The sequence below is a fragment of the Pogona vitticeps genome, chromosome 1, assembly GCF_051106095.1.
Source record: "Pogona vitticeps strain Pit_001003342236 chromosome 1, PviZW2.1, whole genome shotgun sequence".
Taxonomy (NCBI): Eukaryota; Metazoa; Chordata; class Lepidosauria; order Squamata; family Agamidae; genus Pogona; species Pogona vitticeps.
Genome location: NC_135783.1, coordinates 252560052 through 252586770, shown reverse-complemented (window position 1 = coordinate 252586770; position 26719 = coordinate 252560052). Strand labels below are relative to the sequence as shown.

General features: G+C 44.5%; 1 protein-coding gene across 4 annotated transcripts in view; it reads left to right on the top strand.

Moving 5' to 3' along the window:
* Nucleotides 1-10077: 10077 nt before the first annotated feature.
* Nucleotides 10078-26719, top strand: part of IRF7 (interferon regulatory factor 7) — an 82498-nt gene continuing 65856 nt past the window's right edge. For 2 of the 4 annotated variants that reach the window (XM_072985610.2, XM_020784163.3), the window contains exons 1-6: nt 10143-10204; nt 16579-16685; nt 19076-19238; nt 20319-20514; nt 21375-21457; nt 23982-24033. In XM_072985610.2, the coding sequence (XP_072841711.2) occupies nt 16663-16685; nt 19076-19238; nt 20319-20514; nt 21375-21457; nt 23982-24033 (517 nt within the window). In that variant the 5' untranslated portion in view covers nt 10143-10204; nt 16579-16662. Of the gene's footprint in view, nt 10205-12137; nt 12320-16578; nt 16686-19075; nt 19239-20318; nt 20515-21374; nt 21458-23981; nt 24034-26719 lie in introns of those variants that run through there. The other 2 variants (XM_078383654.1, XM_078383655.1) reach the window with 2 other exon arrangements.

The window sequence follows — 26719 nt, the reverse complement described above, 5'->3', positions numbered from 1 at the left end:
CATTCATTCACTCACTTAAAGTATTTACAGTATATTCCACCTTCCTTACCACAGTGGCCCCAACATAGCTTACAACAGATAAAACAATAGATTTAAAAACTCTACATAAATATATATTTTTTAAAACCAAATAAACATATACTAAGGTGAAAATCAAGTTTAAAAACAATTATTAAGACAACATTAAAAAACCTTTAAGTTTAAAATCGACATTCTTGAGATAACCTACTGCTTAAAGGCCTGCCTTGAGAGGAATGTCTTTTTCTGATGATGGAAGGACAATAGGACAACAGGGAGGGGGGCCAACCTGGCTTCTTTGAACAGGGCATTCCAAAGCCTGGGAGCAACCCCTGGGAAGGCCCTCTCTTGTGTCCTCACCAAATGGGCTTGGGAAGCTGATGGAACAGAGAGAAGGGCCTCTCCAGAAGGTCTTAAAAGGCCGAGAAGACTTGTATGGGATGATTGGATCTTTCAAATAACCTGGACCCAAGCCATATAGAGCTTTATAGGTAATAACCAACACTTTGAATTAGGCCTGGAAACAGACAGTACCTTGCTTGTGCATGTTAAAATAATAATTCAAAAGTCTGCTCTGCATGTTGGCTACCAGAAAGATCTGCTCATCTCTGTGGTGCCTTTCCAGCCTGGGCTGATCTGGAGAAACCTGTTAGTTCTGTCTCTGCCTCTATACTTCATCATGGAGCACAGCTCCATTTTGGGGTGGGTGGGTGGAGCTTCACCCTATGTATTTGCTCTGCCAAATTTATGCTCCCTTCCAAAAATCCCTCAATAGCCCTTCCCAATTACCTGCACCACCATACCTTGGAATAGCCACCTACCCTGTATGTAGGGTGAACAGTATAGTCAGCTGGTTTTAGACTTCAGACTGGAACTCAGACCTACCCCACTGTTCTGATTGTAATGAGGACTACTCTTGCTTGCTTCAAAATGCAATGAAGTCACCACTCCTGTATATGGTGACCCTCTTGGTCCTTCTGCCAAGTTGGGACTCAGTCCTGACAACACCCCTGTGCAGAACAGTCGATCTGTTCATGTTTTAGAAATCTTCTTTTCTCCCATGAACTGCTGTTTTGATCTTGTTATGATGGCGTTAAGGAAAGGCCTGGGAGAAGGGATGCTGACTAGATAGCTCAGTGAGCAGGATACATGGCTAAAGAGCCAGGGGCTCCTCATAGTGTCTTGTAGAAGAACTAACCTGTGGAGTCTTGAGCAGGCTGCACCCTCAGAAGGGAATGGCAAACCACTTCTGAGTACTTTATTTCTAGGAAACCCTGGCATGGCTCCTCATAAGTTGGAATTTAACTCAATAATAATAATCGTTGAACTGCAGAGCTGGAAGGGACCCTTCGGATCATTGAGTTCAGCCCCGATTCTTAAGCGGACTCGAACTCCCAACCTCTGGCTCCACAGCCAGAGACCTATGCCACTGAGCTATCCAGGGGTTCCTGACAGCATGTAATCAATCAGGAGATGAACCTGAGCCAACTTCTGGGGGATTGTAAAATATTTCTTGTTTCTTACAATCCTGTGCTATGGTACTAGGAAAGGTGAGACCAAGATGTTGGGCTGTAACACACTAACCAACATAGACAATGGTGAAAGGTGATGGGAACTGTAGTATAAGGTGAACTCAATAGATGTACATGTGGATTTGATTGGCAAAAGGATGGAGAACAAATTCATCTGTCTTTGGTATGATTTTATCATGCACCTATTCTAGTTTTCCGAACAGTGAGTACCTCAGGGTACCTGTTTGGTTTCATCTGGAAGGAAAACATGAGAAGTATGTAAACATTTATATTTATTCACAAATATGCAGATTGAAGATACGTGACAATTCATGGCTTGGCACCATCAGATCTTTCAGAGCTCCACTTATCTCTTTGACTGTATTCCCCATCACTCTTGATAACACCCTGCCTCCATTTATGCAAGCACAGGTAGATGACTTCAGTTTCAGAGAGGGATGTCTCGGAAGGGAAGGAAGGGAAGCAAGCATTAAATCCAGTTAGTCTCTTCAACAAAAAGAAAGTATTTAGTCACTTTGGCAGTGCATTTTTAAAATCCAGTTTATTATTCATCATACAAAGATTCATCCATCATAAAAAAAAACCTAAAATAAATCTTTAACAAGCACGACCAAGGCCTTTGAAATAAATTCCAGGAACATTCTTGATCCCATTAACCGAGAAATGCAGAATTTGGGCCCCTCCAAATGTTGCTGCAGTGTAAATGCCATCATCCTTTACCACTGGCTATGTTAGGTGGTACTGATGGGAGTTGTAGTCCAGCAATATCTGGAGGGCCACCCTATTCTAAGACAATAATTGGCTTGGCAGATGAGAAGCCTAAGACGAGAAGTGATCCATTTCTTCCTTTTCAAAGTCAGGTCAAGCTATAATTTGACATACGTCCTAACCTTAGAGAATAACAAGTGGAAAAAAAATATGACCGAGGTACGGGTAATCCCATTTATGTAAAAATTAGGACTCATCTGATTACAGACTTTAGTCAGCTTTCCTACAGTTTCACTTAGTCCTCACTCATGCACAAAGCTATGAATGTGTGGGAGCAAACCACAGACCGCATGAACAGAGCATGTTACTTTGAGGGTTGCCAACTTTTCAAATGGCTCTACTCTTGTTATGCAGAAATAGAGCAAGTAAATGGCAGGTACCAAGGCGTGGGGAAAACAACCCTCCCAATTTCTTCCTGTTAAAGTTCTGAAGGTGAGCACAAGAGGAGAATCGGTAAGAAGGCTCATAGTTGCTTCTGGTGAAACCGGAGATGTTCACTAGTAATTCAGGCACAGAAAAAAGGCCACACAATGAGAAAAGTAAAGAGAATTAAAAGTTGCTTTTAGCTCTGTCACATGGGAGTGGGGGAAATAGAACTAAGGGAAATGATCCATTCTGAATTATTATCTGCAAAATATTGGCAGCGTAACTAAGAATTTTCAAGGATTATCTATATACTCTGTAACCCAGCCCCAAATGTGAGTTGCTCAGTTTGATCATAATATTGTATTTAAAGTTTGGAAAAGTTACTTTCTAGATTACAACTGCTATAACCCCCAAGCAAGATTGCCAGTGGAGGATTCTGGGAGTTGTGACATAAAAGAAAAGGTATATTTTATAAACTCTGCCATTAAGTATGAAAGACAAGGGTAGGTACCTGCACTTCTAAGGGAGTAAAATGTTGTCCACATAAATGGGAAAAGGGAAGCCAGACCAGCATCTCCAGAAGAAACCATAGGCCAGCCACTTCAAATGTTTGGTTATAAAGCCTCTCAGTACTTATCACTTTGTGAAAGTAATTTTTACCATCCCTTCCCATCTGCTGGGCAGATACTGCCCAAGGCTCACATGAACTATTAGGAAAAGATCAGCAGCTGAGACCAGGCACAAATCTGTATATCCTCTCTAGTATTCACAGTGAAACACTGAACTTCCTGTTGCATATTTGATTCACCAAATAGCTTTTCTTAGGAACAAAAAAACCTCGAAGAGAGGAAGCTGAGCAGACTGCTGGTATCAGCAAGAGGGCTAGAAAGCAAAACTATGGCTGGGACAGGGAAGTGTTCTAATTACTGTATTTTTCCGTGTATAAAACAACACTTTTTACAGTACTTAAATAATTTGACAAAAAATCGAGGGTCATTTTATACACGGAAGGCAGTCGCTTTCCCTGCCTTTTGTGAAGCCAGAGAGTAACACAGCCATGAAAGGGCGGCATGCTGGCACCCCTTTGATCCTGAATCAGGCATGAAAGAGCTTCAGGACCAAAGGGGTGCGAGCGCGCAAACTTTCTAATTTGGGGGTTAGAAAAGGGGGATCGTCTTATACATTGAATCGTCTTCTAAACAGAAAAATATGGTAGCTGGTTTGCTCTTTAGAAACAGAGTACATCAAATGTGTATCAGCAATAAGAATGCTTTTGTAAAATTGTAGCATTCTTCCGCGCCATCTGCAGATAAAATCCTTGTGGTTTTTTAAATTAGCAATTTGAAAACAGCTTGTGATCCTGCCAGGCATTCTTATGCTGAAAGAATTCACACAGTATTCAAGGATGCTCATACTTGCCTATACAGGATTGTAGCCAAATTATACAACAAACCATGGCAATCTAATCATGACATGGGCTGTGGGTCTCTCTACAAGTTGGGATGAATGTCAGGGGACACTTTATTTGCAGCCAATAGGGAGGCAGAACTTCGAGCTCGAATCTGCCAGCTCCAATGTTTTGTGACCACAAAAGTAGGGAGGGAATCTCCTCTAAGGTGCCATGAATAAGTACTAAGCACAGATGCCTAGCATATATCCTGACCCTAGCTCCCCAAAGAGCAGAACTCGCCCTAATACTAGGTTCAATGAGGTGGCTGCTTCAGGCAGAAAAAAATCTGGGTGACACAAAAAGACAACAAATTTGGCAGTTACTTCTTTAGATCCCCCCCCCCCCCGTTGTATGTTATGTGCCGTCAAGATAGTTCTGATTAAAGGTGATCCTAACAAGGTTTCTGAGATAAATGAGATGTTTAAGTCCTTGCCCAGCATTCTATCCACTATAAACATGCTAGCTCCCTAATTCTTTATTACTGTACATTTAATAGAAAGGAGAGATATTGGATTTTTTTTTTTATCCTCACTAGTGAGTCCTGATGAGAACTGCAACTTCCTTTCCTTAACGTAGAATCATAAACATGTCTACTCAGAGGTAAATCCCAGTAAGTGCAGTGGGACTTACTCTCATGTAATTGTATATGCTACATAGCAGCCTCATGCTCCAGAAACCTACCACCAAGTTACATTACACACAGACATGCCCATTTTTAAAGTAGCCGTTGTCACTATATCTTTAACAGCAGCTTAATGCACAGAAGTTAGCAGATGATATCCACTTCATTGCCCTCCTCAAATACTCTAGCAGGGGTGTGGGAAACCTGGTATACACTGATAGTGACTTTGGCATCATTCAAACCAGAAACACTAACAGGACTGACCAAAAAAGGATCTGCGTTGTAAAGAACCAAGCCTCGGGATCCGGATTTGACAACAGACTCTCAAGTGCAGGTCTAATTCAGTGGTGTGTGGCCAGACCCTAACAGTCAAATCCCTTCTGCTCTATAGAAAGTGTTATGTCTCTGAGCAGGACGTGCTGGGTTGCACCCCCAAAGACAGCTGAGTTCTTCAAAGAACCGCTTGTAGAGCTCGGCATTGTGTGCTGTGATAGGAGTCACTGCAGATTCAATCTGGTTTTTTTTTCTGGAGAGTGTAGATTCAGCCTTTGTGTGATACATAGGCTTCCATTTTCTTTGCCACCCTCTGGTGAAGTCTTTCCAAGTTGTTTTGTACAGTCTGCTGCTGGAGTTCGCATGTGATGCTAATCTGTGTTTTGTAGTAGAGGGGCGCATTCAGTAGTCAAGCATGAATCTGTAGCCATTCAGAATCAACATGACAGATTGCTCCTTGACTGAATGAATCTTTGTTGGTTTTGGTAATCTGATGGATGCATGTGCCAGGCAGACTGAAACGATGCCCTTTCTTGGCTGCTGTAGGGCTACAAGTATTGACTTATGCCCTTCTGCTCTGATTTTTCTCTAGACCCCTCCTAACATGGCCACTGATCAGAAGGCATACAGGAGGTCTAGTGACCACCTTGCCATCAAGGCTTCTATGGCATTTGCTCCCTTCCTCCAGTACCTGGATTAGAAGTATTTCATCCTGCAATCTACTGGCAGAGTAAACCTATCCATCACTAGGAAGCCTAAACATGACATGCTAAGGTTGAATACTTCTGTAAACAGGCTCCCTTTGTTTGTAAATGCTTATCCTGTGTTTCTGCTGACTGGTTTTTATAGCTGTTCTACTTCTAAGAAAAGTAGGTGAGGTCCCACCCAAGCTAATAAAACGGTTGCCTTTGCCATGAGTAGGAGAGCATTGTGTCCTTTCCTGATGTCCTCTGTAGGCTTTTGTAGTGCTTTGTGCTCAAAAACACTGCCTGACCCTGCATGATGCTGAAGAACTGTAATAGTGCCAAACTGATTACCTTCAGCTCTAGCAAACTGATGCTATGTGATATCACCTTCTGGGCTTCCATGTCCTTGGCTGTGTGAGAATTTTGGGCATACACCCCAGCCTTTGAGGCTCCCAACATTGTTATGTGTAGCCTGGGAGTTTGCAGGAAGGTTTTTACTTATGCTTTGGCCTTTGAAGAGATTACTCATGCAGAATTTTTCATTTAACTTCTGCAGAAAACTGAAATTTTTCCTTCTGCTTGACTGTGTTTTTGTTGGTTTCCCTTCTGAAAAGAGACAATAGGATAGGTCATAAGTGCAACCTATTTTGCCTACCATCCTTAGGTAATATAATCCAATACTTAGGGGCTGCCAGTCTTGGGAAGCCATTAGACAAACTGACCCCTCCAGCATCTTTGGTCCAACTTGGGCAAGTATCTGTGTGAGCTTTTAAAGAATCTCAAGCAAGTTCAACATCCATGTAGAAGACGTTTAAGAGCAAATCAGTGTGAAAAAAACCCCAGCTTGTTTTGAGCAGGAACCAAAGCTGCAGTCTTATGTACAATAACCTGGGAGCACCTCAGATGAACATAGTGCAAGCTGTTCTACCCGTGCACAAGCGTGCATTCCAAAACAATGGTAATCTGGCCTTTCCAAATAAGATTAAAAACTCTTCAGTCAAAGAAGATGTTTCCCCTGCTCTTTTACTATTGGAGACAAAGGAAAAATATATCTGGGATGAGACTCAACACAACATTTCAAGGCTGCAAGTTGATAGCTTTACACACACACACACACACACACACACACACACACACACACACACACACACTTAGCTTTTTTTCTACACTGGAGCAGGTCCAGGAAAAAAGATGGCGACCCCATCAAATTCAAAACTACACTCTATGACTCACACATCAGTGCTTTACTTGTTTACTCAAAATGCTTTGCATATTTACCTCTCACTGTATTCAACAGGATTGTGATGAGACTAAGCATGTAAAACATTCATAGTCCGAGCTTCTCATCCTATGCACCCTTAGTTGGGACTGTCTCTCAGTGATCTTAGTAGAGCCTTGCTTCTGAGTAGACATGAACACAATCACACTGTCTTACATTTTCACTTTTTCCAGCCTGAATAAAGGGGCAATATACTTCCTGGAAGGAAATAAAAATCTACGTTGTGTCCTGTGCAAATCTATTGGGCTAGAACTCTGGAGACCTGGATTTAACTCTCCACCTCACCATAGAAGCTCACAGGTGGTGTGTGTGTGAACAGTAAACCTATCTTTCAAAATATCAGAATTTGGCCAAAGGCTACAATAAAGGCGGTAGAAATATACAGCTGAAATAACACACACCATTTCATTTCTATACTAATTGTCTCTCAGGAATGATCAAGCACACACAAAAAGAGTGAATCTGCTACAATAGCTGAGCCCTCCACAAGAGTCAATAAAGCTGTGAGCAAGCCAACCTAGATGCATTTCTTTGGGAGGAAGAACCTGAACTGAACACATGGGGGGGGGGCATCTAGGTAGACAACACAAAGTATTCATAGTCAAAGCTGATAGAAAAAAGAAGAACAAGCAATTTGGATTTCCTTGACTGTGCCTTCAGACAGAATGATAGCTTGTGTGATGTCTTGACTACCTCATCTGCAGAGATAGCCAATCTCAGTGGCCTAGAAAAACTGAGCCTGAGGTGTTCCCTTAAAAACTTTTTCCAGCAAGCCATGGGTGGGAGACCAAGCATAAGGGAAGAGTCTACAGTAGCTGTATGCTATAGCCCTACTGCAACATTGCGAGTCACAGCCATCCTTGAGCGAGCAGTGTTTTAACCCTTGAGTTTATGTTTGCACTCTTCTTAGCCTCTGGAGTGTCTTTAAATGTTTTATTTATTTATTTATTTGACTTGTATGCCGCCCACACCCTGCAAGGGTCTCTTTAGTGGTTTTCAGCAGGGATAGCTTGTATCACCGTGTGCATAATGTAGGCAGATGATAATATTTGTATAGTATCATGTTGTGCGCAAGCTCTTAGTGTTTCAGAAATCTGGAATTACTGTTCTGTCATCATAGTGCTGCAGTGATCAATCAACACAGAAGCAGTCTTTAACCCAGACAAATTATTAATAGCTGCAGTAAGAGAGATCTGAAGAGACTGAAGACACAGTTGAGTAGTACAGGTGATTTCTGTTCTGAGGAGACAGAAGTATAGACGTGCATACTTCTTTTTGTCTATTTAAAAATTGTATATGGTCCTAATTAACACATGGAGGGAGCATATTCTATTCTGTTTGAGAGTTCTTTTTGAAACTAAAAATGTTCTTGATTCTTCAAACTCTGAGCTGGATTGCATCAAAAGATTTTCTACACTTCAAAACTGGTAGATTGTATAAACATTTTGCATTTTTATTTTGAGAATGTTTTGTCTGCATTCCTGTACACACTAAAATATCTTAAAAACCTTTGCTGTTTCTGTAGTGTACTGGATGGGAGCATTTTTAAGGAAATCTTATTGCAGGGGTGGGTATAATATGGTCATCCAGATGTAGCTGAATTATTTCTTTCAGCATCTCTCACCATTTTTATATTGACCAGGACTGATAGGAATTGCAGTCCAAGAAACCTGGAGGGCTGTACTTTATCCCATTCCTGCTATATAGATCTTTACATTCACTTAACAGGGTCATATGTATTTTTCCCTTTGCCTCATATGCTTATGTTACACATTCATGCACATCAAACAGAATATGAAAGATTTGCTATATATTTAGCACATTAGATAAGAATAATAATAGTGTGCCACCAAGTTAATTCTGATTTAAGGCAACTCTTTTCAGAAGTGCTTAACTTTTCCTTTCTTCTAGGGGCACCTGGGACTGTGCAGCTTGCCCAAGGCCACACCCCACTCCTAGGAGGCACCGTGGGGAATTGAACTTCCGCTCAACAGCCAGATATCTAAACCACCAAGCTGTATCTCAGCCCATTAGATACACACATGTACAACCACGCCTGCAGATGGGTGAAGTGGTAAAGGTAAAGGTTTCCCTTGACATTTAGTCCAGTCGTGTCCGGCTCTAGGGGGCGGTGCTCATCCCCGTTTCCAAGCTGTGGAGCCTGTGTTTTGTCTGTAGACAGTTTCCGTGGTCACGTGGCCAGTGCGACTTAGACACGGAACGCCGTTACCTTCCCACCGTGGTGGTACCTATTTATCTACTTGCATTTTTCTATATGCTTTCGAACTGCTAAGTTGTCAGGAGCTGGGACAAGCGGTCCGATCTTACGACTGCTGGTCTTCTGACCTTGCAGCCCAGAGGCTTCTGTGGTTTAACCCGCAGTGCCACCATGTCCCGGGTGAAGTGACCTGCCTGCAACTTACAAAAAAAGTCCTGTGCCTTCTGGGTGTGACCAGCCTTTGGTTCTTCACCTGCTTTGGACTTTACAACTCCCAGAAACCGGCATACCTAACGGTAAGAGATCACAAAAATTATAATTTAAAAGAAAAACACACTAAAGGGCTAAAAAGTTCATCAGTTTGATTGACAGTTTCTTCTGTAGCTTGCATTGATTTTCATGAAGCTCTCATTATTTCCTTCCAGCCTTCCGGTACTAGACTTTCTCCCTATTCATTTAAGCACAAAAGCCTACTCAGTAGAACTGAAGTGTCTTCTTTTTTTCTCCCACTTAATATCCAAACTTTACATCACTGTGTGTGTTTTTTCCCCCCAAAGGCAACTCCTGTCTCCCCTCGCTTCCCGGAACTTTCCAAAAGGACGAAACCAGCTGGCGCTTGCTGTCCAAGGAGGGCAGCCTTAAGGACGTCACCAGAAACGAAACCGGTGCTTCCCTGCATGCCACGTGATTTCCACGAACGGAATCCCCAAGGCCGGCAAAAACCCTCCGAGTTCTACTCCTGTTGCATCATCACGAACTCGCTCCACCGCACTTCGTTCCACGAGCGGGGGAAAAAAAGCGGACTATCCACCCCGCTTCTTGCCTCTGATTGGCCAAAGGTCTTTTGCCTGTGATTGGTCGAGAAGGACTCCAACCAATTCCCCCCTCCCGGCTTGCTCTATAAAAGGCTGGAGGGAGGGCGTGAGTTTTGTTGTTTCCGAAGTTTTTCCTCTCCCGGGCGGTGGAAAGCGTCTGGTAATAAGGTATTACAGGTATTGGCCATGGGATCGATGGAGAACTAAAGGGGCAAAATGAGTTCAGTGTGGAGTGGCGGGAAAAGGAGCCTGGTTTTTCAATGTTCTTTAGTGGTGGCTGTGATAAGCTTTCAAATCTGTTGTGTTTCTTTGAGACGCGATCAAGGACTTGGCAAATGAAGCGAGGATCGGTGTTGATCGTCTCCAGGGTGGTTAACTCTCGTGCCGAGCTTCTCTCAGCGAAGGGGCCGCTTTCCCCGTTCTTTTTGTGCAACTTGACCACCACAGCGGGCAGGGCTGCCCTGATGGCTCCGCGTATCCGCCGGGCGGCAGACAGGGATGCAGATCGGCTGTTGCTCTCTTTCCCTTTGAGAGAAAGCCGTGTTGGGAGGAGGGTGTGCAGGCGGGAAGGAGGGCACCCCGCCGTGGATGGATGGCCTCGTTCGTCTGGTGTAGCCGGGCTGAGAACCCGATGCAGGCCAGCTCGTGAGGATGCTGGTGCTGCTGGCACGGATTAAGCCTTTGCGTGCTGGCTACGTGCCGATGCAAAAGTTGAACCCCTGGGATGGGGTGAAACTCATCAGGTCTCGGCTCCTCGCGCGATCGAAATGACTAGCTCGTCTGGAGGAGCTTCTAGGTCTGGGGCAGAGCTTCTGCATTTTTAAAAGAGCGCGAGTGCCTCGAGAGCGGGATTGCCAAGGGACGGACGGACTGCCCTTTGCATCGCTAGGTTGAGGTTGAGGTGGAAAAATGCCGCAGCTGCAGAAGTTGAAAAGCACCCCAGAGGCCCTTCTAGGAGAAAGTGGCTGTTTCGCTTTGAGGTCTCCAGTCCGTATCTCATGCAAATGTATTATAATCAGACTTTGCCAACGAGCAGTTATTGACCATGGGATTAAAACAGGATTTAGTCCTATTTAGAGTAGACCTACTGATATCGGTGGGACTCTTGCGCTAGTCAAGTGACTCCCATTGATTTTATTAGGTCCGCTCTTAGATGTGAGAGTGCCAGGGTGGTGTGTAATGGATAGAGTATAACGGGTTAGGGTTCAAATCCCCTTTTGGCCATGGAAGCTCACTGGACTGGTGACAGTGATAAAGCACTCTTTGAATATGCTATATACAGTATTAAGAAAAATATTTTAGGATCATTGTAAATCAGAAGTGATTTAGTAACTTCATAACAACACTCTTAAGTGTGCCTAAACTGGGATCTAATCTAGTGCATAAATATCACTCTGTCAGGCATTGCAAAATTCTAGTAAAGTGTTAAATAAATCCAGATCAAGATACATGCGTAGGTATCTCTATTTCTTTATATTTCAGAAATGTCATCATTTCTGTTTTTCATCTGTTAGCTTCAGCATTTGCAGACTTGTCCTGTCTCCTTACTTTACCATAATCTCTCTTACTGCTTTTATTGTGGGAAATTCATACTGAAATTGTTCAGATGCTTAGTACAGTAGGTTATTCCTGACTACACTGAGGGAGCAGCTGGATCACTATTTCCTGTACATTGTGTGATTGCCAGGAAATAGCTGCTATCAGACAGTGCCAGAAATGATCCAAAATGTCACCTTTTTGCCATCCGATTGTGCAGTAAGTTATATTGTTAGCAGGTAGAGAGACCTCATGAATCTTTTCATAGAGTTGGTGCCCATGCTTTTTGAACACATAGGGTGTCAAGGTATGGCATCTCCTGTCCTGGCCTTCTAGCCTGTCTTGAGTCTCTGTAGAGCAAGACTAGACTCTTGTGAAGTGGGCTAGGCAGGAGATGTGAGCTGGGGAGGAGCACAGTAGTGGAAGCAGCCTCTCATGGTGTCCTGGAAAATGTACCCCCTAGATAATCCTACAGGTAGGTTAAAAAAATTCTAGATGTTGGTCAAGGTCCTTGTCCATCAACAATTTCTTTTTCTTGCTCTGCTCTGTGTTATCTCGGAGCTCTGTTTCATAGAATCTATCAATACTTGGAAGGAAAATTTCTGTAAACAGACACTGCATGTGAAAACCCATGAGCAGGGGGCCTGGTTGTGTGATCTGCCATGAAGTCATCTCTGGTTATGGGAGATCTGTGATTAATTACTTCCTGAAGTTCTGATAATTAACAAACTCTGATCAGATCTTGCAGGCTAAGAGGTATGACTTTCTTTATTGAATGAATCTATTTCATATTAGTCTTCCTCTTGTTCTACTGCTGTCAAGTTTCCTAGCATTAATTTTTATTTCAGTGAGTTTTGTCTTCTCTGGTAGCCTCAGTTTAATTATTTTAGCCTACTGCCAGAGTGGTTAAACTGCAGTACTGCAGTCAAGACTCTGCTCATTACCTGGGTTCAATTGCCACAAGCTCAGATAGCTGGCTCAAGGTTGACTTGGCCTTCCATCCTTCTGAGGTCAGTAAACTGAGTACCAACAAAGTGTAGCCTGCATAATTAAAAAGCAAACCACCCAGAGAGTGCTTTCAGCATGAATGGGTGGTATATAAGTAGTACAGTTTGCTTTGCTTTCTAGTGAGACTGCATGCACAGTGCAGGAATCTGTGATCAGCACTGGAACCAGGTTATTTCATGCATAAGCCTGTTTCCAGTATTTTCAAGGCACTCCTAATTTTTGTAAGCAGATAATGTAAGGTTAGGAAAGCTTTCTAGTTGTCATTGTTAAACCAAGATGGAGGCTGTAGTTCATCCAGAAATGAACCAGTATCCCCTGCTTTACATTTTATCCATCAACATCTGTGCCTCTGTTGCCACAGGAAAGGCTCAGGTTGATGGCAGGGGTGAGAGTGATGTGAAATGGAAATGAAGTGAGTGAGAAGGTGCTGAACTTCTAATAGCTCTTATAGGGGTTGCCATGTAATGAGTAGGAACACATTCCTGTAATTATAGATTTTTGTCAGCCTGGGAAAATAAAAAGGGCCACAGTCACTGAAGGCTGGTTCCCATTGGAGCTGCTGGGATAATCAATGGCGTCAGTGGTAGGCAAAGTGACTTCAAGAGGACTTCAAGCTCTGTTTTGTGGGTATTGTGCACAAAACAATGCAGGTGCTCTCTTTTGAATCCATGTTTTTCCTACTCAAGCAGCAAGCCATTGTCCAATGCCAATTTGTAGCTTGGGGTACTTCCAGACCAGGTTCTTATTGTATAGTCATGCTGCCCCGTTCATAGAACTGTATCAGGGATACAGATGTTTTCTTCTATGTCTAGCCTTCCTGTGTCCCTGCTACCTGTCTCTCTTTCTCTCTTTGTGTACTGGGTGAAAAAAATCTGTTAAAGAAAAAAACAAAGATATGTTTGTAAGTGATGAGTCTCAAAGCACCTTCAGGAGCAAATCAGATGCAAGTAAAGACAAACAAATGTTCAAAATTTAATGAAAAGTATAATAGTGTTGGCAAAGGCTGCCCCATAACTACTCCTAATACATCAGTTTTTAAAAATGGACCTCAGAGCAAGTTTTGATGTTATTGGCCATGATAGCTTCTTGCATCCATGCAGAGTATTTTAAAGCCTGAAGAGGGCTCCAATTACACTGGCCCTTTTGGAGCAGACTGGTGCTGTCTAAATAAGGTTGCCTGATTGTGGGGAGGAGCAATATGCCATTTGGTGAGGTCCTCATGTTCAAATGGCATCCAGTCTCAATATCCTGAAGTGGCTTTGTTATTAAGCCATGTCACAATACTCGACATTGACAATGGAAAGAGCTGGACTAAATAGAGTCATTTGAGGTTACAGAGGGGCAGGGGAAGTGAAAACATTTGTTTGTGTCTGCTTAGACAGTCACTTATGTGCTACATCACTCAGTTTAATTTTTTTTAAAAAAATTGTCTTGTGAGTAGTGCTAATTGTGGTTTCAATTAACACTTCACACAAAGGCAAAAACTGTTTTTTTTTTAAATTTAATCTAAACGATTTAGTGTATCAATGGCGGTCTAGCAGAGGCAGAAAAATAATTTCACTTTCCTTGCCCATCTGCTGAGGAAGTATTCAATTTGCCAGTATCCTGAAGTGACTCTTAAGCCACTTCATGGTACCAGAAATTGACAGTGGCAGGAGCATTGACTGCTGCAAGACTTGATTTTGGTCCATTCCCAGTGATCATGTGTGCTAGAAATGGGCCAAACTAAAGCACACCTACCCACATTAATAAAAAAAAGTAGAAGCCCCTGACAGAGGCTCAAAAAGGTGCGGGTAGGGGCTCTCTGGGGACAGATTGGTTCACTCTAGTGATCAGGTTGTCTTATCACTGGCAAAAAAAGAGTGAGCCAACCCACCTACATCCCCCCCCTCCCAGCAGTGCACCAAACAGTGGGACAAATGCTTCTCTGATCGGGGCCTGAGACAGGTTACTTTTTGAAATACCATGCAGGTTTATTCTATGCCTCCTGCTTCTCAACCTCATGAATTGGTGAAAGAGGTAGCAATGAGTAGTTGAGGAGCCACAAGTTCTGTTTCTCTTTTTTCATCCGAACCAGGTGTGATGGATCTTTTGCACCGAAATCCTGAGTTCAAATAAACTGAAACTTATTCGGGATGAGACAAAGCTGCTTGTGGTGGATGAGCCTTGAACAAATGAAGTAGTGAAAATATCTGTGCCAGATGGCATTGTAGCCATTCTAACAGTGCAGTTTCACAGCTTTGAGGAGCTCCTGATTGTCCTCTGAAATGTTGGGTGGAGACAGTGGCTCAGAGTCCTTTGATTAGCTTTGGCCGATGTGCCCCTTCTTCGAGGAGAGCAGCCTTTTCTCCTTGGGAGAAGGAGATGTGTCCCGATAATAAGAAGGACCTGGAATGCCCTGGACTGGGGGTTGCTGCTGAAGACAGTTCAGCCCAGCATGGTGGAGCTGGGCTGTTTGCAGGTGTTGGGTCCTGGCAGCCCAGAACCACAGTGTGGTAACTCGTGATGCTGCAAGAAATCTGTTTCCTGGCCAGATTTTTGGTAAGAAGTCTTGCTTTTTGAGCATTCTAGGCCTAGCTTTATTGTTGTTGTTGTTTAGTCGTGTCCGACTCATCATGACTCCATGGACCGGAGCAGGCCAGGCCCTCCTGTCTTCCACTGCCTCCCCGAGTTTGGTCACTTCGATGACACTGTCCAACCATCTCGTCCTCTATCGTCTCCTTCTCCTCTTGCCCAGCTTTATATTTGCCAGCTAATCAGAATGCTGCCACTTCTGGTATGGACATTTGGTTTTTTGTTTCCATTTTTTTCCTGCTCCCCTGTGTGTCTGCCCCCCCCAGCCCCTTGCTGGGGAAAAAAGGCATAAAACTCAGTTTTCCTTCCCTGACAAGAATTTCAGCCGTTATTTGAAAGGGAGGAAGCACACACACAACTTACTCATGGTTTTTTGTCTGCCATGGTAAATGAATTACTTCCTGGTTTTCATGGGGGGGGGGACCTTCTGAGGGTACTTGGAGCACATGAGATTCAGTAGGGGGCTGGAAGTTTTGGTGCCCTCTTTGTGGAATGTGTTGGAGTTTTGAATTTCTGGTCAAATTCTCCTTTTGCTACACCATAGAAGCACAGAGTCCCAAAGGATAAAAGCTGCACATTCCCCAGATGGTCCACCCCCTTACTTATTAATTGGTACTTAAAGCCTCAATAACTCAGTCTGTAGGAGAAAAGAGTAGTTTAAAAAACACGTCTCTTTGCATTCAAAGGCTGGAAGGAACGATTGGTTAATGCTGGATAGACAGACAATCACCTCAGCCCAGAAAAGTCCATCCCCATCACACAAGCAGCATGTCAGATGGCAAACAAAACTCCAGCAGAATGTACTTCACAAAGAAGCTGGATGGGGACCCACATTGTGTTTATTATTTATTTCATCAGCTGAATTCATATTCTGCCTTCCCATAAGGTGGTGTGCAGAGCCCTCCTGTCCTTCCTTTGATCATACAAGAAGGCTATTGTAGAGAACAGGTTGACTGGCTCCAGATTAGCAAGCAAGTTTCATACATAGCTGAAAACGAATTTGAGCAAGATCTCCCGAATTTGATTAGAGCCCAGAAGTCTACTCAAAACACCACACTCACTCTCTGTAGGAATGCTTTCACTACCAGATGAAGGCCTTTTAATTCTCCTACTCCTTTTAAAGAGCTCTAGAAGATGTTTCAACATTCTTTTCAAGATTATCCGTGTTTAATTTCCACCATCGCCAACCCATCACACAGCCCCTGGAGACTTCCTGGTGACAAAAGTGATTTTGGAGGAGCCTGGGGACCTTTGGAATAAAAATTAGAAATCCTTTATTTTCAGTAAAAAAAATAAATAAATCACCATAGTTGATGACATAGTTACATGATATAACTGGATTTTGGCCAGTTTATCATAAAGCGTATGTTACAAATCTATCAAAAGTCTGTTGACCTAGTTTTCCTCTTCTGGTTTTAATCTTGTTGATTCAGGTTTTTCCGTTAATCGAGAAGACATTAAGTAGTCCAAAACCTGTGGGCAGCCTTCTGTAGTTCAACTGACCAAGATACTGTACAATGACTGCAGCAGCAAATGAAAGGTGAGTGCCAATATTAACAGACAGCTGGCTAAACATTGAGTGGGAGAGCTGAGTGCAAACACATCTGGACACCTTAATATGTGCTGTAGTTTTGTCGGTGAAGAAGAATGTCCTCTGCACATCGTTTAGTCATTACATCGTGTCGGACTCTTTGTGACCCCATGGACCAGAGCACGCCAGGCCCTCCTATCTTCCACTGCCTCCCAGAGTTGGGTCAAATTCATGTTGGTTGCTTCGATGACACTGTCCAACCATCTCATCCTCTGTTGTCCCCTTCTCCTCCTGCCTTCAAGCTTTCCCAACATCAAGGTCTTTTCCAAGGAGTCTTCTCTTCTCATGAGATGGCCAAAGTACTGGAGCCTCAGCTTCAGGATCTTTCCTTCCAGGGAGCACTCAGGGTTGATTTCCTTTAGAATGGATAGGTTTGTTCTCCTTGCAGTCCAGGCTCTCAAGAGCCTCCTCCACATGTGATGTTAAACATGTAGGAGCATTTTGAACAAAATTGTATTCCCCCATCCCCAAGAAATAGCACTGACCTAGATAACTGATTCAGAAGTGTGTTTAGGACTGGCTTTACTTGCCAAAGTTAGCAAAATGGCAAAACAGCGGCACAGGCCAGCTGTAGTGCAGGATATTTCTGCAGAAGAGGAGATAAAGGTTATAGCACTCTGTTAACTCTCAGATTAAATTTGGAAGACTGTGTGACCAATGTACTGTATGCTGATGGTCTCTTGTCAGCCAAGGCTTTCCCCTTTTTTCTTGTTCCTGTTATTTACAGATGTAGCTGTGGTTCAAAATACAGTATGTTGCACGTGAAGCACATCAAAGTGTGAATTTACCATTGCACCCTCTTCTTCACAAAAAGTAGTTGGGAGACTCTGGACCAGACTGTAGTAGGAAGCAGAGATGAAAGTTTCTGCTTTTTTTCCCCCCATCTGTGCTTCCCGCCCCCCCTGCCCCCACTCAGCCTTGCTCTTTGCTCCTAAAGGGGTCCTTTGCAAGAACTCTTTTATGGCAAAGAGCAGTTCTGGGGAGCTTTCAGTAGAAAAACTGTACAAAGAGGAAGAGGTTGACCTCTTGCCTTCACGATGGCCCCTCCCCCCTGCTTCTTGTGGCAGAAGAGGACGGGGGGATTGCAAGAACTGGTTTACCTTAATATATGGTTTTGCCTGGATATGTGTGCCTTTGCTGAAATGAAGCAGCCCCACTCACCTCAGTGCCACAATATGGGGAAGTCCTTTGTTGCTCGAACCCAGGAGGCGCATTACTAGCACAGTTATTGTCCTCTGTGGTTAGATGCAGAGGAGGCGCCTATTTCTGTTCTTATATTGCTTGCAGGCCACTTTTGTCTCCACTCCTCCTCCTCCTCCTGTTCTCTCTCGGTGTAACCTGAAGTACCCACAGAACTTAGTATCACCAGTATGCTTAAACAATTAACTACTGAGTATAGTAGGAACCCCCTTATTCATGAGATCGCTATCCGCTGATACACATATCCATTGCCTAACAAATGGCAAATAAAAAACCCCAGAAGAACGTATTTATATGTATTTCCAGGGTGTATTCGCCATATTGGCCACAAGAGGGAGCTAGAGACTGTACAAGAGACTTTGTTAGATACTTCCACGTTTTTTGGCATCCACAGGGGGCCGGCCTATAACCAGTTCCCCTGCGGATACTGTGGTCCTACCGTATGCTTCTGTGGTCAATCGTTTAATACAATGTTTTCCCGGGTTATATTGCTGGGCCTTGTTACAAAGTGACTCCCATCTTAGCCCTAAATTCTTCTCTGCCTCCACCTTTGCCTGACCCGGAGTTTCTCAGCAAGCCACCTCTTCCCATCCTTGTGGGCAGGAGGGGCCGTGCCATGGCAGCCCTGCCGAAAATGGAGGAACCGTTTCTTTTGGGGGCGGGGCGGGATTAGAGGAATAAGGTGGTTTGCCAAACCTTTTTTGGAATCCAGGTGACAGTAAACCTGCACATTCAGGGGTAATAAACACAATGTGTTGTCTTGCCTTGACAGTTGCCTCTGGCCCCATTGCTGGGTTTCTGAGAGGGAAAGTATTTGAGATTAGAGACCCAGAACAAAAGCAGCATCAACAATGAATCTGAGGGCACCTTGAAGACTAACACCTGGGCATAAGATCTTGTGGACCATACCCGACTTCATCATCAACCAGCCCAACGGATCCTTGAAAAATCATGATAGAAACGGACTTGTATTTTTTTTCCCCCATAGGATTAAGAGGCCTGCCACTGGACATAGCAGAGAACCCACCCTGCAGATGAACTCTGTGCGGTTACTCTTATTAATATTGCTGCAATGTTGAGGCGAAGAAACTTCGGCTGCCTTTTCTCCAGAAGCTAAGTATGTGCCTTTGCCTTTTCAGGGGCCCTCAAAAGATCTGCTTCTTTGACTGGCTGGTCAATGAGATCAACAGTGGGAAGTACGAGGGACTATATTGGCTTGATGAGAACCACACTATCTTCCGTATCCCTTGGAAGCACAACGCAAGGAAGGACCTTGTGTCCAGTGATTACATGATTTTCAAGGTAGGAGCCTCTTCTACTCAGGGCAGGTTCCTGTATGTCTTTGCTATGCCAAAGATTCACCATCTTTGTATCAGGAGCAGACTTGTACTACCTGGAAAGCTTGCCTCATTTATTATGGTCTTCTGGGCTTTCATGGACTGGCGTCTCCAGCAGATCCTGCAGGAGACTAAGGTGGTCTGGAAATTCTGCAAGTATGCCTGCCAAGTCTCCATTTCTACTCATAGCACACAGGTACCTGCAGTTGAACAGACTTAGTTGGTATATTACTTAAAACCGAGAGTAGGAACTGTGTGTCCATTTATATGCAGGATTTTTCATATTCTAAAGAATCATGATTTGTATCCTGGTAGGGAATACAAGGCCATCATAGTGCGCATCTCCTTGGGAATTACAGGTGCGTTTATTGCTCATAGTCTTGACTCATTCACAGAATTCTGAGGTGACTACAGCTGTCTGGGGTTTTCCCTTAAGGTGTAGATAGCCGTGAGAGTCCATTTAGATCAGCAGTGCCAGGATCCTTCCCTTTGGAATCAGCCTTATAGTCAGCACACTATAAGCACACATAGGATTACACCCTTGGTATTGGAGATGACTGGGTGCCATGTAGTTTGCTCTTCCACGGTGGACATGGTGGATCCAGACTGGGGTGTGTGTGGGGGGTGACTTTAACCATATGCTACTATCATAGTCCTGCACTGAATGCTGGAGGAGAGGGAGGGCTTTTGTTGAGATTATGGGTAGGGACAGAGTTAAACCTCCCTCGTCTGCATGTCGTGATCCCAGGATGGATTTCCCAGTGCCAGCTATGTATTAAAGATAATTGTGGAAGGCAAGATTGTATGGTTACTGTGTGATGGCCAAATGTTGGACTACAATTCCCATTATCCTCCACCAGCATTGCCATTTGTGATGAATGATGGGAGTTGGCAGTCTCACAATATCTGGTGGGCTGCTTGTCCTCTACTCCTGGTCTGCCACTGATCTTACTTTGTCCTACTGGTGAGTTCATGGGACAGGAGCCCAGAATTCAGCAGAACCCTTTGTTTCACATGTCTCCGTCTCTTATTTCTTGTAACTAAGGAATGGGCTATGGTCAGCAGGAAGTACAATGAAGCTGTACAGGATCCGGCCAAGTGGAAAACCAACTTCCGCTGTGCTTTGAACAGTACAAAGAGATTTGAAGAGGTCAAGTCAAATGAACCTGATTTTCATAGGTACAGAATCATCTCTACACAACCCAATAACACACCGGCTGCCAACCTTCCTGCTGATACAAGTAAGGACAGTAGGGGATACCTGCTGAATTCACAGGGGTCAATGCTATCTTTGTAAAGCCTTCTGCATCACAGGAGTTAAGGTATTAAAAAGCCAAATATATGCATGATCTGTGAAATGCTTGTGTGCACTTATAATGACGTGAACTTGCTTTGGTGATGATAATGATGTGCAGTAAATTCCAGTGAAAAACCTTCCAAGGTTTTCTAAGTATGAAGAATTCGGACATGGTTTGCCATTCCCATCTTCTGGGAGGCAGCCTGGGACCGTGGAACTTTTGCCCGACACCGCATAGGCTGGCTCTTCTGGGAGGCACAGTGGGGAATGGAGCTCCCAGCCTCTGGCTCTGCAGCCGTGTAAGCAACTCATTCCAGCCTTCACATAAATTCATTGCAATCATTCAAAAATGAAATTGGAGAGGTTCTGTAACTGCTGTAGTCTATATTTCAGTATGTTCATACAGTACCACCTCGCATGTTCATCAAAGACATGGCAGCAGCAGGATTATGCCTCCCAAACACATGCTCCAGCTATGGCCATTCCCATTCCTCTGCCTAGGGATAGGAAATATTTGGGATTTGGATCATGATTCCCAGATGTTCCATAGCCAGCATAGCCAATGACCATGTAGTCTGTAGGATTGTGGAAGTTGTAATCCAGTAAAACCCCCAACCATTTCCCATTTCTGTCTGTGCCAGTTGAGTATTTGATGCCAGCATGACAAGGGTCTCAAACACAGACTGACATCTATATTGATGCACCCACAGGAGGGCAGAACATTTTATATCATCTCTGATTAGTCTTCTCTCTAGAATTTTTTCCTGCTTTATCTTTTTCATGTTTCCTCACTCCCTTCCGAAGACAACGGCAGTAACCCTGTGGTTGATGTAAACCCCTGCAATGAAGGAGTCCCAGTCCTGCACCAGCCTACACCTCTGGTACAGGTACATACGGGATTGCTTTGTTTGAGAAGAATGTGAAATGATTTGAACTCTCTAAATCTGGTATGTGGTGGTAGTGATGACGACAATGATTACAATTCCAGGAGATGCCAGAGTTGAAGCTAAAGTAAAGCAAAGCAAAGCGTGCTGCTTTTATATACTGCCCCATAGTGGTTCAAGCACTCTCTGGGCTGTTTACAAGTTAGTTATGCAGGCTACACATTACCCCCCAAGCAAGCTGGGTACTCATTTTACCGACCTCGGAAGGATAGAAGGCTGAGTCAACCTTGAGCCAAGCTACCTGGGATTGAACCCCATGCTGTGAGTTTTGGCTGCAGTACAGCAGTTTAACCACTGCGCCAAAAGGCTCATCTCGTGTAAAGTATTGGAAAAACTGACGAAATACAGAGATCTAGCACATGAAACATCTAATTCGTGGATGGAGTGCACTTCAGTGGTCCCCTTAGTCATCGGGGCTTTGGGAACAAAATCAAGAAATTTCACACAATACAGTGGACCCTTGACTTACAGACGGCTTGACTTACAGACTTTTTGAGTTACAGACTTCTGTGGCCGCAAAATTTAGGTTTGACTTGCAGACCAGAAAAAAACCAAAATGGAACAAAAACGGCCTGTTACGGGATTAATCGGTTTTCAATGCACTGTAGGTCAATGGAGACTTGACTTACAGACTTTTTGACTTGAGAACCGCCTTCCAATACGGATTAAGTTCTCAAGTCAAGACCCCACTGTACTATATAAGCAGTTGCAGATCTCAGAAATCCCACCAACAGAGCTACAAAAACGGCAGTGTTAGGAACAGCATACATACTGTGCCGATATTTAACAGATACTTAAGTTTTTGGTTAAAACTTGTATCTGTTATATAGTGCCAGTCAATGTTTTTATAGTTCTGATTGATTGTGCCTGGTGTTAATATGTTAATAATAATAATAATAATAATAATAATAATAATAATAATAATAATAATAATAATAATAATAATAATAATAATAATAATAATAATAATAATAAATTGGAAGGGACCTTGTGGATTATCCAGCCCAGCCCATGTCATGGAGATACAGTAGGAATCAAACGCCCAACTTCTGGCTTTGCAACCAGATGCCTAAGCCACTGAGCTATCCAGCAGTTGACACTGTCTCGTGTATAACCTGGAAAATCATTGAAGGTGTCGCTGGCATCACTAGAACTCTGATTTGGGGACTTGGCTTGCATTAAATAAATGAAGCTCATAAACATCTGAAAGGCATCTCGGTGCAAAGATTATTGGTAACACATTCTGCTGTAATCAGAAGGGCTCCTTTATCTTAGCAGAAAAATAATTAAGAACAAATGACTAAAATCCCATTGAAGTAATGGAACATATGGAGGAGATGACTCCCTAAATGCCTGCTGATTCATTGGACCTGCTCTAGGTGCAACTTACTAGACTAAGCAACAGAATTTCAGCCAATATCCTGGGTACATTTTTAAAGGAGTGAGGAAGAGAGTGACAAGAACAGTAGAAACTTTATTGTAGAAACTAAACAAATAGCTTTATTTGCTAGGTCAGTGCTTAACATCTTATGTCAGATTTCAAGGCTACCCCCATCAGCATAGGTTATGAGGGCTGTTGTCTGAAGCATCTGGTCAACCCAAGTTGGAGAAGCCTGGGTGAAGTTAATCGGCATAGCAACCTTCTGGGTATTTGATTGAAAATCTGCTTGTAATTAATTGAATGTCAGGTTTCCCAGTGTGCGATATTTTTATTGATTGGTTGGTTGGTTTTTGGAAACAAAAGAGATATATGGCAGGAACCAGTACAGTCATAAATATGATGAAATGGTATATGAGACATCAAAAGGCTGGTTGGGTTCAGGTTAAATGCCATTCCCTGCGTGGAGTTACCCGGCAGCTTAAAGAAACAGGAAATACTGCTGTACTAGTATGCAGCAGTAGAGGGGAAGATGCACCAGTAGCCTGTCTTCGCTTGGGTGGCTTAATAGCCTCCCACCACCACCAGCAGCAGGCCTTACATTGCTAACTAACTACGTAGAAAGCTGGTCATGGATTTTAGAACTTTGGTGTTTGTTTTTCCTGCACTGTCGTGGGCTCTGTAATGCCCAGCCTGACGAAGATTTGTGCAGAGTTGAAAGCCACCCTCTGACTGTGAGATGTTTGTAGTCTAATAAAGGTAGCAGCCATGTTTGTCTTCAGATTATATAGACCCATTTACCTTTTCAAAGTCAAGATTTGCAACTGGAGCTGTTGCCTTATGCAACAAAGCAATTTGAATCGGTGCCTGTCTTTGATGTTATACCACTTTGGTTTTAGTACCATTAAGAGAAAAGCCTGTTATTTCATACCCTGGAAGTTTTTTTTTTTTTTTTTAAAGACGGCTGATGGTTGAAAGTGGTGTAGGGTCATACAATAAGGTGTGGTGGTACCATCAAGGTTCTATGGGAAATGTTGAGTGAAGACCCCTCAGAGTCTGGCAATAATTTTTGATTTATCTGCTTCACAGCAAGAGATAAATGATGCCTTTGGAACTCTGACACTAGGAAATCCAGCCCCAGGTAAGCGGATATGATTGCTTAATGCTCAACTGTTTCAAATGGCATCCGGGGCAAATACTGTCATTGGAACAGGGATGTGCACAGACCACGAGGTCTGGTTCATATCCTGATCCAGTGCTTCAGAGCACGCCCTGCTTCAGATCAGATCAGCTTGTCTGCTTTGACTTGGACTGAGATTTGGAAATCTGAAAGACCATACCTTCAACGGATCATCACTGGAAATCAACAATCCTCGGCCTTTTGTTGTCAAAACTGGGGAAACTTTTGTGGACATAGTAGCTGCCAAACTGCAGACAAATAGACACAGGGGCGATGGTGGTGTATAATGTTATTCATATAAAGTTTGATTTACTATAGAAGGCTGCTGGCCTCGTTTGTTTCTAGCATTTATGTCTTCGGCATGATTCCTCCTTAGAAGAGGGACTGGCTCTGATATGAATGAGCGGCCACCTCAGGTGTCACCATACTTGAGGTTTGCAGCTGGTTAAAAAGCACAGGGCAGATGGGGATAAACAAAGACTACATTTGTGTTTGTGAAACATCAATGACAAGGCAAAGAAAGAAAGATACTGGTGGCAAAGATGAGGCAGACCATCAGCCACCTGGAAAAAGAGGCATTCCTGCACTCCGGGGAGCCGAATTTCATCTGCCTTCCACAGCTCACCGAGTGAGAGACGGTGGGTTTGTGGTTGGCCGGCTGCCAGCCTTTTGCGGAGGGAACTGGCTAAGTCACCCTTGCTCTGCAGGATTGAGCCCTGTTGCTTCTTGGCTGCCTCCTCCCCTCCCTACATCAGCCACCTGGCTCAAGGGGAAAAGAAGGCTTTTAAGCCGGAGCTGCTTCTGGGGCCCTTTCAGACCAGCATTCCTGCACTCCGGGGAGCCGAATTTCATCTGCCTTCCGCAGCTCACCGAGTGAGAGACGGTGGGTTTGTGGTTGGCCGGCTGCCAGCCTTTTGCGGAGGGAACTGGCTAAGTCACCCTTGCTCTGCAGGATTGGGCCCTGTCGCTTCTTGGCTGCCTCCTCCCCTCCCTACATCAGCCACCTGGCTCAAGGGAAAAAGAAGGCTTTTAAGCCGGAGCTGCTTCTGGGGCCCTTTCAGACCAGCATTCCTGCACTCCGGGGAGCCGAATTTCATCTGCCTTCCACAGCTCACCGAGTGAGAGACGGTGGGTTTGTGGTTGGCCGGCTGCCAGCCTTTTGCGGAGGGAACTGGCTAAGTCACCCTTGCTCTGCAGGATTGAGCCCTGTTGCTTCTTGGCTGCCTCCTCCCCTCCCTACATCAGCCACCTGGCTCAAGGGGAAAAGAAGGCTTTTAAGCCGGAGCTGCTTCTGGGGCCCTTTCAGACCAGCATTCCTGCACTCTGGGGAGCCGAATTTCATCTGCCTTCCGCAGCTCACCGAGTGAGAGACGGTGGGACTATGGCTGGGCTCTCGCTGGCTGCCAGATTCCCTGAAGGAACCGGTTGGGGAACAAGCTGGGAAATAGGGGGGTCTGAGGGGTCTCTGGGGCAACCAATAGAGACAATATACGGCAGGGGAAGATATGGCGGTGGGAGTAGAGCATGCCCGAGTAGGAGAAAGGAGGTTAGATACCTTACACCTATCCCCCTTTCTAGCTCTACTCCTAGCCAAATGGTACCAGGTGACCACATCAGCCACCCCCCGGGCCACATGGTATTGTTGGTAAATGCCAGGTCGGCAAAAAACAAGACTGCCCTCATCCATGACTTAATTTTGGATGAGGGGGCCGACCTGGCATGCATTACTGAGACCTGGGTGGGAGAAGAAGGAGGAGTTCCTCTATCTCAGTTATGTCCCCCTGGGTACTTGGTCCAACACCAGGGTCGCCCGGAGGGGCGGGGAGGAGGTGTGGCAATAGTCTACAAGGATTCCTTCCATTTTTCCAGGCTCCCTGTCCCCTTGGGAAATGGTCTAGAGGACCTGTATTGTGTGTTGGGCTTGCGAGACAGACTAGGGATTCTGCTGGTGTACCGCCCACCCTGCTGCTTACCAACAGTCTCCCTACCTGAGCTGACGGAGGTGATCTCGGATCTGGTGTTGAGGACCCCCAGACTTTTGGTACTGGGGGACCTCAATCTCCATGCTGAGGCCACTTTATCAGGGGCAGCTCAGGACTTCATGGCCGCCATGACAACCATGGGGCTGTCTCAACATGTCATCGGCCCGACTCATGAGAAAGGCCATACACTTGACCTAGTATTCTCTGCGGGACAGGGGGATGGTGGTCCGGATGTGGTGGATTTATCTTTGACTCCGTTGTCATGGTCGGACCATTTCCTGGTAAAATTTAGACTCTCAGCCACTACTACCCTCTGCAGGGGTGGGGGATCAATTAAAATGATCCGCCCCCGGAGACTTATGGATCCTGAAGGATTCCTGAATGCTCTAGGGGAGTTTCCAGCTGATATGGTCGGCGCTCCTGTCGAAGCCCAGGTCGCCTTGTGGTACAAGGAGATGGCCCGGGCGGTTGACACGATCGCACCTAGGCGCCCTCTCCCTGCCCGCAGAGCCTATAAGGCTCCATGGTACACAGAGGAGCTTTTGGCCATGAAACGGTTGGGGAGACGGCTTGAGCGCAGATGGAGGAAATATCGCTGCGACTATGACCAAACACAGCTTAGAGCCCATTATCGGGCCTACTCTGTGGCAATACGGCTGGCGAAA